The following is a 12,559-nucleotide window of genomic DNA, read 5'->3' on the forward strand; positions in this document are numbered from 1 at the left end:
CATTAAATTTGTAGATTGCTTTGGTGAATATTGCCATCTTAACGATATTAATTTTTCTGGTTCATGAAATCAGAACTTCTTTCCATTTATTTGTTGTTACGTTGTTGTTAGGTGCCGTCGAGTCAGTTCCGACTCATAGCGACCCTATGCACAACAGAACGAAACACTGCCTGGTCCTGAGCCATCCTTACAATTGTTGTTAGGCTGGAGCTCATTGTTGTAGCCACTGTGTCGATCCACCTCGTTGAGGGTCTTCCTCTTTTCCACTGACGCTGTACTCTGCCAAGCATGATGTCCTTTCAGCAGTGTTTTCTAGTTTTCAGTGTACAGATCGTTCACCTTCTTGGTTAAATTTGTTCCTAGGTATTTTATTATTTGGATGGTAGCGTAAATGGAATTTTCTTAATTTCCTTTTCAGATTGTTTATTGCTAGTGTATAGAAATAAGACTGATTTTTGTGTGTTGATCTTATATCCTGCAACTATGCTGAACTCATTTGTTAGCTGTAATAGTTTTTTTGGTGTTTCAGTCCACATTCTTTGGGGTTTCTATATGCAAAATTGTGTCTGTGAATAAAGATAGCTTTAGTTTTTACTTTCCAACTTGGAGGCCTTTAACTTCCTTTTTTGTCTAATTGCTGCAGCTAGAACCTCCAGTACAGTATTTAGTAGAGCTGGCAAAAGAGCACATCCTTGTCTACTTCCTGATCTTAGAGTATAGCTTTCAGTTTTCTCGCTGTTGAGTATGTTGTTGGCTGAAGGATTTTCATAATGGCCTTGATTATGTTGAAGAAGTTCCCTTCTATTTCTAATTTACTGACTGTTTTTATGCTGTAAGTGTGTTTGGATTTGGATCATGTGGGTTTTTTTTTTCCCCCTTTGTGGTATTACATTGATTGTTTTTCTTGTGTTGAACCACCCTTGCACTCCTGGAATAAAGCTCATTCGGTCTTGATATATCATCCCTTTAAAAGTACTGCTGTCTTCTGTTTTCTAGTATTTGATGAGGATTTTTGCATCTGTATTTTTAAAAGTCCGAGCTGCACTGAAGGCATTAGCAAAAAACAAGGCTCCAGGAATTGACGGAATACCAGTTGAGATGTTTCAACAAATGGATGCAACACTGGAAGTTCTCACTCATCTATGCCAAGAAATTTGGAAGACAGCTACCTGGCCAACCAACTGGAAGAGATCCATATTTATGCCTATTCCCAAGAAAGGTGATCCAACTGAATGTGGAAATTATTGAAAAATATCATTAATACCATATTCAAGTAAAATTTTGCTGAAGGTTATTCAAAAGCGGCTGCAGCAGTACATCGACAAGGAACTGCCAGAAATTCAAGCCGGATTCAGATGAGGATATGGAACCAGGGATATCATTGCTCATGTCAGGTGGATCCTGGCTGAAAGCAGAAAATACCAGAAGGATGTTTACCTGTGTTTTATTGACTATGCAAAGGCATTGGACTGTGTGGATCACAACAAATTATGGATAACATTGTGAAGAATGGGAATTCCAGAACACTTAATTGTGCTCATGAGGAACTTGTACATAGATCAAGAGGCAGTTGTTTGGACAGAACAAGGGGATACTACCAGATTTAAAGTCAGGAAAGGTGTGTGTCAGGGTAGAATCCTTTCACCCTACCTATTCAATCTCTATGCTGAGCAAATAATCCAAGAAGCTGGACTATATGAAGAAGAACAGGGTACAAGGATTGGAGGAAGACTCATTAACAACCTGCATTATGCAGATGACACAACCTTGCTTGCTGAAAGCAAAGAGGACTTGAAGCACTTACTGATGAAGATCAAAGACCACAGCCTTCAGTATGGATTACACCTCAACATAAAGAAAACAAAAATCCTCACAGCTGGACCAATAAGCAACATGATAAATGGAGAAAAGATTGAAGCTGTCAGAGATTTCATTTTACTTGGATCCACAGTCGATGCCCACGGAAGCCACAGTCAAGAAATCAAATGACACATTGCATTGAACAAATCTGCTGCAAAAGACCTCTTTAAAGTGCTGAAAATCAAAGATGACACCTTGAAGACTAAGGTGCGCCTGACCCAAGCCATGGTGTTTTCAATTGCATCATATGCATGGGAAAGCTGGATGATGAATAATGAAGACTGAAGAAGAATTGATTCATTTGAATTATGGTATTGGGGAAGAATATTAAATATACCATGGACTGCCAAAAGAATGAACAAATCTGTCTTGGAAGAAGTACAGCCAGAATGCTTATTAAAAGTAAAGATGGCAAGACTACACCTCACATGCTTTGGACATGTTATCAGGAGGGATTAGTCCCTGGAGAAGGACATCATTCTTGGTAAAGTAGAGGGCCAGCAAAAACAAGAAGACCCTCGAGGAGATGGATTGACAAAGTGGCTGCAACAATGGGCTCAAGCATGGGAACGATTGTGAAGATGGCACAGGACGGGGCAGTGTTTCATTGTCTTGTATGTGGGGTCACTATGAGTCCAAACCGACTTGACAGCACCTACCAGCAACAATTTATAAGGGGTATTGGTCTGTAATTTTCTTTTCTTGTGTAGCCTTTGTCTGAGTTTAGTATTTAGGGTAATGCTGGCCTCATAAAATGAGTAGAGGAATTGTTCCTGCCTCTATTTTTAAAAATTTGAGATGAATTGGTGTCAACTGTTCATTAAATGTTTGGTATAATTCCCCAGTGAGACCGTCTGGTCCTAGGCTCTTCTTAGTTGGGAGGTTTTTGATTACTAATTCAGTCTCTTTATTTGATATAGTTCTATTCAGTATTTCTACTTCTTCTTTAGTCAGTTTTAGTAGTTTGTGTTTTTCAAGGAATTTGTACACTTCTTGTTGTGTACTCTTGCTGATAGTATTCTCTTATAATCTTTTTTATTTCTGTGAAGTCTGTAGTAATGTTCCCCCCTTTCATTTCAATTTTAGTAATTTGAGCCTTCTCCCTTTTTTTAGTCTAGCTAAAGGTTTGTGAATTTTGGCTTAGTTGATTCTATTGCTTTTCTTTTCTCTATTTTATTTATCTGTGCTCTAATTTTTATAACATCCTTCCTTCTCATAGCTTTGGGTTTAATTAGCTCTTCTTTTTCTAGTTCCTTAAGGTGTGAAGTTATTGATTAGATATATTTCCCTTTTAATTATTTACAGCTATGAATTTTTCTCTGAACAGTTTTCACTGCATCGCATAAGTTTTGATATGTTGCATATTCATTTATAACCTAGCATTTTCTAATTTCCTTTGTGATTTATTCTTTGACCAATTGGTTGTTTAAGAATGCGTTGTTTAATTTCCACACATTTGTGTATTTTCCAGTTTTCTTTCTATTATTGATTTCCAGTTTCATTCTGTTGTGGTTGGAGAAGATACTTTGTGTAATTTCAATCTTCGTAAATTTATAGAGACTTATTTTGTGGCCTAACATATGGTAATTCCAGAGAATGTTCCATGTGCACTTGAGAAGGAAGTATATTCTCCTGTTGTCAGGTGGAGTGTTTTATATATGTCTGTTAGTTCTAGTTGGTTTAATGTATTGTGCACCTCTTCTTTTTCCTTATTGATCTGTCTAGTTGTTCTATCCATTATTGAAAATGGATATTGAAGGCTGCAGCTCTTATTGTAGAATCCTCTGCTTCTTCCTTTGATTCTTTCAGTGTTTGCTTTATATATTTTGGATCTCTGTTGTTGATGTATAGTGTTTATAATTGTTATATCTTCTTGATGAATTCACCCTTTTTATCATTATATGTCCTTTTTTCTCTGCTCTGGCAGTTTTTGACTCAAAGTCTATTTTGTTTGATATTAGCCTAGCCACCCCAGAGCTCCCTTTTGGTTACTATTTGCATGGGATGTCTTTTTCTATCCTTCCACCTGTTTGTTTCCATGGATCTAAAGTGAATCTCTTATAGACAGCATATAGTTGGATGATGTTTATATTTATCTATTCTACCATTCTCTGATTTTCAATTGGAAACTTTAATACATTTACTTTACAAGTAATTATTGATAATAAAGGACGTACTTTCACTGTTCGTTTCTGTGTGTCTTATACCTTTTTTGTCCCTCATCTCCTTCATTACTGCTTTCTTTTGTGTGGTTTTTTGTTTTTGTTTTTTTTTTTTTTTGGTAATGAACTGTTTTATTCCTTTTATTTCCTTTTCTGAATATTTTTTAGGTATTTTCTCTATGGTTACCATGGAGACTACATTTAACATCCTGAATTTGTAACAGTCTAGTTTGAATTGATACCAACTTAACTGCAATAACACACAAAAACTCTGGTCCTACATGGCTCCACTTCCCCCTTTATGTTGTTTTCATCAAAAATTACACCTTTATAAATTGTGTCTCCAATAACAAGGATTTATAATTAATTTTTATGCTTTGTCTTAAATCATGTAAGAAATAAAAAGTTTTTTTATTTCCTTGTTATGTGTTTCCTCCTGGCCTCCACTGTTTTTGATGAGGAGTTACAAACCAAAAGTGTAGTAATGCTCGCTTTTATATTCGCCCTTTATATAGCTACCTTCGCCGGAGAGCTTAATTTCTTCATAGTCACTTTCTAGTGTCATTTCATTTCCACCTGGCCTCCATTGTTTCTGATGAGAAATCAGCTGTTGTTGAGGATTTTTTTGTACGTGATGAGTTCTCTCTTGCTGCTTGCTTGTCTTTGTCTTTCAGTGATTTGGTTATAAGACGCCTTGGTGTGGATGTCTTTGAGTTTATCCTACTTGAAGTTCGTTAAGTTTCCTAAATGTGTAGATTCATGTCTTTCATCAAATTTGGGAAGTTTTCATCCATTATTTCTTCAGCTATTCTTTTTGCCCATTTCTTTCCCTCTCCTCCTGGGAAGATAATGCGTGTGTTGCTCTGCTTGATGATGCCCCAGGGGTCCCTTTGTCTCTGTTTACTTTTCTTCATTTTTTTCCTGCTCCTCAGGCTGGATAATTTCAGTTGTCCTCTCTTCAGGTTCACTGATTCCCTTTTTCTGCTTGCCCAAATCTGCTGCTGAACTGCTCCAGTGAATTTTTTCATTTTTAGTTATTATATGCTTCAGCTGCAGAATGCGTTTGGTTTCTTTGTATAATTTCTATTTCTCTGTTAGTGTTCTCTGTCTGGTGAGACATTGTTCTCCTGGTTCGCTTTAGTTCTTTGTCCACAGTTCCCTTTAGCTCTTGCAGCACATTGAAGACAGTGGGTGTAAAGTCTTTGTCTACAATGTCCAATACTTGAGATCTTTGGTATACTCTTTTTGCTATTATTTCTGCTGCTTCTTGCTCATGGTATCTTGTTTTCTTTTGTGCTTAGTGATTTTTGACTGAGCTTCCTATTTTCTTTGGAAATTCATCTGTGGGGATGTTTTAAGGCCCTTTGCTATGATGGGGCATGGATAATATATGGTAGCATTTTGTGTTCTTTTTTTGTTTACTTTTAACATAGAAAATATCACACTATGCCTGTTCATGTGCAGTTTACTCTTTTTCACCCAAATGCAACGGTGTGTCAGAAAGCTGTCATTGAGGTGGTTGTAATGGGTCACTCTTTGCCTTGTTCTCTGAGAACCATAGGTGTATCCTGAGTTTGAAGATCAGAGAGCTTGTCTGCCATCAGGATCTTTTCTCACTTGTTCTTCAGACAACACCATTCGCTTCTGGAACACGGATAGCAGCCCTGACTCTCACTGGCAGAAAAACATCTTCAGTAATGTGAGTGGCTTCACTGTGAACTATCTGTTAGGAGGAACAAAGACCTACCTTAAACCGGGCTGTGGGGGCAGGCAGTCTTGTGGGGCCGAGGTGACGGACCTCAGCAGGGCAGGAACCAAGAACCACAGTGGGTCCCTTCTCTCTCCCTCTTATCTCTCTCTCCCTCCTGCTTTCTGAGGAAGCATGGCTATCTGCCAGCCAACTCCTGCCCTCCAGACAGCCTGACGCTTTCCATTGAGAAGTGCACTCCAAGTCTTGAGTTGGAATTCCTGGGGAGGCCATCTGCTGGGCCAACAGGCAGGCACCTCCCCTGTCTAGGTAGCTGCCACACAGTGGGACCTGGGGTAGGGTGTTGGCGGACCCTGAAGAAAGCCATGATGGGGACCGGGGGGAAACAGTTTGCTGAAGAAGTGGTTGGTATCTCTAGGGCAGCTAGGGAGCTTCTCTGGGCAGCTGAGACCTGATCACTCATTCATTTGTACAGATTCTTATGAAGGTCCATGCCAGTTGCTGTGAGAATCAGCAGAACCTAACTGGGAGACAGCAGTGACTAAGACAGACCCTTCTCCCGCCTTTGTGGCCCCCACACCTTTTGGTGGGAGGAAGACAGTGAACTGATAACTCTCTTGCATATGTAACAGAGTCATGTAATCCTGTCTGGGGCATCAGGGGCATCTTCCTGCAGGAAGAGAGGTCTGAGCTGAGAGATGGAGGATTGGGAGGAGTCAAGAGGGGAGGTGAGAGTATTCCAGGCCCAGGAAAGGCCCTGAGGTGGGAAAGAGCTCAGTGAGTCAGAAGACTTGAAAGAAGTCCATGCAGCTGAAACAGAAAAGGCTCTGAACACGGGCTGTGTAGCAGGTGCTCCTTTCCTGTCCTCTCACCCTGCACCCAACACTACTGTCTTCTCTTCTGCACCTGCGATACATGTGTTTTATTTGGCTGTTCACGATGGATGAACCAAATAAGAGGTAGAAGTTTGGTTTTCATAAAAGCAGTCTGGAGGTAATTAGTCCAGGCTGTTTTGGCAGCTACCGGAAGCCCTTAGAGACCAAAGAGCCTTCCAGCTCTCTGTTTTGCCATTTTGAGGGTATGGCCCTTGTCCTTATGATCCAAGATGGCTGCTGGAGCTCCAGCCATCACATCTGAGCTGGAGGCAGTGAGACAGAAAAGGAAGCAGAAGGATGCGCACTTGGTTTACATCTCATTGGCCAGAATTTATTTGCCCAGCCTCATCTAGCTGTAAGGGGGCCAGGTAACATAGTTGTAGTTCTGAGTGATACAGCTCCCTGCTCAAAGTTGGAGTGGTTACTAATGAAGAGGAGGGACTGGCTATCGGAAAGGTATGCAGTTGAGAGGTTTTTCAGAGCTCCTTGTAGCGCTGACCTCAGCCCCCTCCTTCCTGCAGACCCTCCTGAAGGTGGTATATGTGGAGAATGACACCCAGCACCTACAGGACACGTCACACTTCCCAGACCGGGGGAGTGAAAACGGGACGCCCATGGATGTGAAAGCCGGGGTACGCGTCATGCAGGTCAGTCCTGATGGCCAGCACCTGGCTTCAGGCGACCGAAGTGGAAATCTGAGGCAAGTGGGCCCTGGCAGATGTCTAGCGTGCACCGCCCAGCTTGGGCTCGGGTGCTCAGGACGGCGGGGAGGAGCCCTGGCCTTGGCACCTCCGGCTGCCCATCAGCAACAGGGGTTGTGAGCAACAGTCTAGGAAGCAGCCACCTTGGGAACTTCAGCTGAGAAGGGGCTTCCAGAAGGGCAGAGATCAGGGTGGCTGCCGGGACCTCAGCAGCTGGGTATGTAGACCCCAGACTGTGTCACAGAGTGGACAGGCAAACCTACATGACTCTAAGGCGGGTGACACAGTGAACTGTCAGAGAGGATGCCGGCTGGAGCGTGGGGAGCCCCTTGGCCCATCAGGGCCCAGGGGGGCGGGGCATTTGAGGGCTCAGGCTCGTTTCCCCCTGCAGGGGTTTTTCAAGATGTTAACAGCCCTATACATGCTGGAGACGTGCGCCCTGTCACAGAACCAGGTTTAGGATGACAAAGGACAGCTGTGACCACCTGAGTGTTGGAGGCTGTTGAGGGCGGGAGGGACTGGGGGAACCTGGGGAGTACGTGCCTGTAAGGGGCAGCCACCACACAGCACCAGGAGCACAGGCTCCGTAACAGCAGAAAGGGCAGGTTTTCTCTGTGAAATCCAGTGATTTTAAGTGCTGGCAACTATCTTGGTATCAGTCACTGCGTGATAGAAACCGAAGGTGTCAGGCCACCCGCGTGCCGGGGCTGTGCCGTGGACAAGACTGTGTGGGCGTAGCAGTCTGCCCCAGGCCAGGCGCTGACCTGAGCGCTGTGCTGTCCACTGACTCAGTCCCCGACGACACTGTGGTATCATCTCTGTTACCAGCTCCATCTGTAGATGGTTGAGGAAGCGAGAGAGGTCGAGTGGCTGGCTAAGGTCACAGAGGTGGAGAGTGGAAGAGCAGGGATTAACATCTTATGTCAGTCCTGGTTGACCTGTTGACTGACTTCATTTGGCGAGAATGATGAAAGTCTGGATTTGAGAATTTGCGAATGACAGACCAGAGTCACATGTTCCCACCCACAGGTCCTACCTCAAGTGTGACCTCTGACCCCACTCCCGTCCCCAAGGACTACCTCTGATACAGCCTCCCCAACCCGTCCCCCAGACGACTGTGCTAAGTCCCTGGTGACGGAGCTTCCCTGGGGCTGTGTTCTGGCCCATGGAACCCAGGGGCTGGGTGCCCGCCAAGGTGCTGCCAGGCTCAGCACTGCCCCCTGGGAATGGCAGGTTTCTGGATGAGAAGGTGTGATTGGGCACCTTGGAGCCTTCACATCACCTACCTGACGGCTTAAGGGGGAGCCCCGGGGCCGGCCGTGGGGCTTTGGGCGGGGTACAGCAGGCAGTGTCTTATCTCCCAGGATCCACGAGCTGCACTTCATGGACGAGCTGCTCAAGGTGGAGGCCCATGATGCGGAGGTGCTGTGCCTGGAGTACTCCAAGCCTGAGACAGGTGAGCCTGGGGGACGGGGCAGGGAGGGGCTCCCCACACAGAGGGGTAGTTGGTGTCTGCCAGGCCTGTGGGTGACAGCCGGGAGCCCTGTGTCCAGTAAGGGCCTGGGACGAGGCCTGTGGGTGACAGCCAGGAGTCCTGTGTCCAATAAGGGCCTGGGACGAGAGTGCCCTGGGCTCCAGAAAGCAGGACACTTGTAGGCAGGACTTGGCCTGACTTGTTCATGGCCGGCCTCCAGCAGCCTTACAGTGCCCGAGCTGAAGAAGTGAATGTGGGACGAGTGAATATATGAATGAGCACATCTTCTACAGATGTATTTAATGAAAGGTGTCATTTTGAAAAAGTCCGAAGCCTGCAGAGAAGTTGCAAGAATATTACAGTGAACACTCGGTACCCTTCCCGCAGATTCCTCAAGCTTTTTTCATTGAAACCTTGTCTGACCCTGTGACTGTTACGTAGGGGTTGATCTGCTTTCCCTCCCTACTGCACTCTGTGTATGTGAGTGTGTGTGTCTGCGTGTCTGTGTCTACACACACACGTAGGTATCATGAAATAACAGCAAAAATGTTACTATTTCTTTTTTTTTGCTAAATTGTTTTAAGTTGCAAGTGTGGTGCCTCTTCACCCCCAAATACTTGAGTGAGCGTTTCCTGGGAACGAGGACACCCATTAACTTCCTGACTTTGGGAAATTCCACTTTGATGTGACACTGCCGTCTTCGTCCTGTGGCCCATGTCCCAGTTTTACTTGTTGTCCCCATGCTGTTCTCATGGCACCTGTTTTTCCACTCAGTTCAGAGTTTCGTTGTCATGGCTCTTTAGTCGCCTTTTTTCTGGAACACTTCTGCAGCCTTAGTTTACCTTCATGACTGCGGCTGTCCCTCAGTTTGGGTTTGTCTTCGTTGTGATTCCACGCAGACGACACCTGAATGTGACGAGCTGCAGTTGTGCCCTGGAGAAGGAGATTGTGAACAGCCATCTCTTCCCACCTCCTTTTCCCTTCTGTCGTCCTCACTCATTGAATTTTCTTTAAATCTCTCTTTGCTCAGTCCACCTTGGCTGACCTCCTCCCTCTCGAGATTTTGTGTTGGGCCTCAGACGTACCAGGTGACGGGGTGCGTACTGTCTGAGGGGCCACCAGGGAAGGCCCAACAGTGGAAAGAAACAGGCCAGTGGGTTCCATAGGGCCTGGACAGTGTCTGAACTAGGGCTATGTGGGCAGTGCTTGGAGCGAGGGGCAGTGGTTTCGGAAAGACTGAGAGGCCGACAGGGCTTCCCGTGGTTTGCCCGGGAGTACTCAGCAGGAAAGAGTGCTGGACTTGGTTAGAAACGTCAGCTGTGGGTGTGATCTGTGTCTGTGCCAAGATTCAGCTTCCAGAACTGGTGGCATGGGATGTGAGATACCCAGGCTTGGGGGCTCCAGGGAACCCCACACAGAGGAGGGGGAGTGGCCTTGTTAGGTTTGGGACAAATTGACTACAGCTGGGGAACCGAAGCCCCCTTCTCCAAAGACCGGAGAGCTCGGGCATACCGCCGGGCTTGGAGGCCAGGCATCTAAGCACACTTCTCTAGACCCGTCCTCTCCACTGGCAGGGCTGACCTTGCTGGCCTCAGCCAGTCGGGACCGGCTGATCCATGTGCTGAACGTGGAGAAGAACTACAACCTGGAGCAGACCCTGGACGACCACTCCTCCTCCATCACAGCCATCAAGTTTGCCGGTGAGCCCCTCCCTGCCCACACCTCATTAGGTGGGCTCCTCTGGGTACAGGGACGCACACATGCCCTCTAGCTTCAACAAAAACGGAGGAGCAATCTCTGGATCCAGGCGCAACCGTATCCAAAGGTTGAATTTTTGAAAAACCCGCACTCTCTCAGCCCTGCCTTGTTGTGGTGGGTAGGGTCTTGGTTGCAGCTGTGCCGCTGGAAAGAGAGCCCCCTCTTTTTGTCAGCTTTGCCAGAAATTGGGAACGGACTTCTTGTCCTGGCTTGAAGTACCTCTTCTCCCTAGACGCCGTCATCGTGCAGGGCTTTGGGATGTTCCCTGGGGCCAGGTCTAGCTCAGTGCCTCCTGCCCCCACCTGCCCCCTCCCTGATCCAGGAGGGCTGGCGTGAGGAAGGTGCTGACCCACAGAGGAAACCAGGTGCTGACACTGTGAGGAGGTGGGGTGGGCGCTGGTGACCACTGCAGAAAAGCAGGTGATGGCAAGGGTTGAGGGGGAGCTGATTCTGGGTGCCCATGAACTGGACACGGATTCTTCCCAGCGGTTTTCCCCTTCCTCAGCCCCATTTTACAGCCTAGGAAACTCAGGCTCAGAGAGGTAAAACTGCTTGCCCAGAGTCACACAGCCAGTAGGCACAGAGCCCAGGAGCTTGCCTAAGGCTGTCCTTCCCCAAAGCCCAGCCTCAACCAGGAGATGGGGGCGGGGATTCCTACGAGACTGGGAAGAGTCCGTAGGGACGGACGGAGTCCCTGACCTGAGGGGATTCTGAGGGGAGGGGAGGCCAGGTGGGCTCTGTGGGCTTTAAGTGATTAAAACCCCAAAATGTGTTCACAATAATATTCGAGAAGAATGTCTTCGTGGGATGAATGTGTCCGTTGACGCTGTCCAAGTTCTGGGCATGAAGAGTGTTTTGTGTCTGGTCTTGGAGTGAGAGAATGCATCAGTCTCCCTCGGTCTTCCCCACTTCTGCCCTCCCTCTCTAGCTAAGATGGCAGGAGCTGGCAGAGCAATTCACAGTGCTTAAAACGTTTTTATGAAGGCTTAACAAAAACTGGCCAGCAAAAACTTCCCAGACAACCTTAAAACTGTTTAACCTACCCCACTGCGTGGGGTATAGGTGGTCAATCAGTAAATCTAGCAGTTTGGTGGGTGAATGGATCCAGGGTAGCTGGCAGGGCTCAGAAGTCGGGCCCAAGGTCACCTTCTGAAGAGCAGCGTGCAGGGCCCCTTCCTTAGAGCCCCAGGCCAGCCTGAGAAGACGCAGATCCTAAACTCAGCTCCTGTGAGCGCTGCTGGGGCCAGTGTGCTCACCCTCGGGCTATGCTCAAAATATCCATCAGTTAGTATAAACTGGGCAGTGGTCAATTAGAACCTGCCTGAGCAGCCCTGCTAAAGAAGAATTCAGTCTTTTAACCCATTTCTGTGAAATACATATCCAAACAAGTGAGTACAACATCTGTGTATGGTTTACGGAATGAGACCGTGAATACCCACAAGCTTCAGAGTCAATAGGCCTGAACTAGGACAGTCACACCCCTGGTTTATAGCCAGCAACTGTTCTGATTGGTCGTAGTCTGAATATAGTTAAACACTTGGGATTTCTCTATCCCCCAGGTTAAGAAGGAGAACCTTAGTGGAGCGTGCAGGCCCTCCCTGGGACCTCCCGGGTCATGCTCCCTCCTCTCCAACCCCTGCTCGCTCCCATGAGTGATTCTGTTTTGCATAAACCTCTGTCAGCAGGTGGCTCCTGTTTGAGTAACATCTAATTCCGATTTGTCAGGCCTGGACTCTCAAATGTCCTGCTATCTCTTTTGTCTTTTCATCCTCACCACTACTCTGTGAGGTGTTTGTGCTGCTATTGTTCTTATTCTATGAAGAAGTAGAAATAATAGGAGCAAGAACGCTTATAGTGCGTACCTGTGGTGGCCGCTGACTGAGGGTGGCACACAGTACCTCTGTCAGGGAGGGGCTGTCACCAGCACCCGGGCACAGGCTGACGCCGAGGGTCGGGAAGCCCTGGTTCGGAGCCCTGTTTAACAGCTTCAGCTCTGGCACCAGAGTAGGCGTGGGTTCAGT

At 46.5% G+C, this 12,559-nt stretch overlaps 1 protein-coding gene across 2 annotated transcripts in view; it reads left to right on the forward strand.

The window, feature by feature from the left end:
* Positions 1–12,559, forward strand: part of WDR62 (WD repeat domain 62) — a 46,467-nt gene that overhangs the window by 18,426 nt on the left and 15,482 nt on the right. For both annotated transcript variants that reach the window (XM_049900572.1, XM_049900573.1), the window contains exons 10-13: positions 5,584–5,721; positions 7,127–7,305; positions 8,671–8,762; positions 10,355–10,480. In XM_049900572.1, coding sequence (XP_049756529.1) covers positions 5,584–5,721; positions 7,127–7,305; positions 8,671–8,762; positions 10,355–10,480 — 535 coding nt within the window. The remainder of the gene's footprint in view (positions 1–5,583; positions 5,722–7,126; positions 7,306–8,670; positions 8,763–10,354; positions 10,481–12,559) is intronic.

The sequence above is a fragment of the Elephas maximus genome, chromosome 11 (genome assembly GCF_024166365.1).
Source record: "Elephas maximus indicus isolate mEleMax1 chromosome 11, mEleMax1 primary haplotype, whole genome shotgun sequence".
NCBI lineage: Eukaryota > Metazoa > Chordata > Mammalia > Proboscidea > Elephantidae > Elephas > Elephas maximus.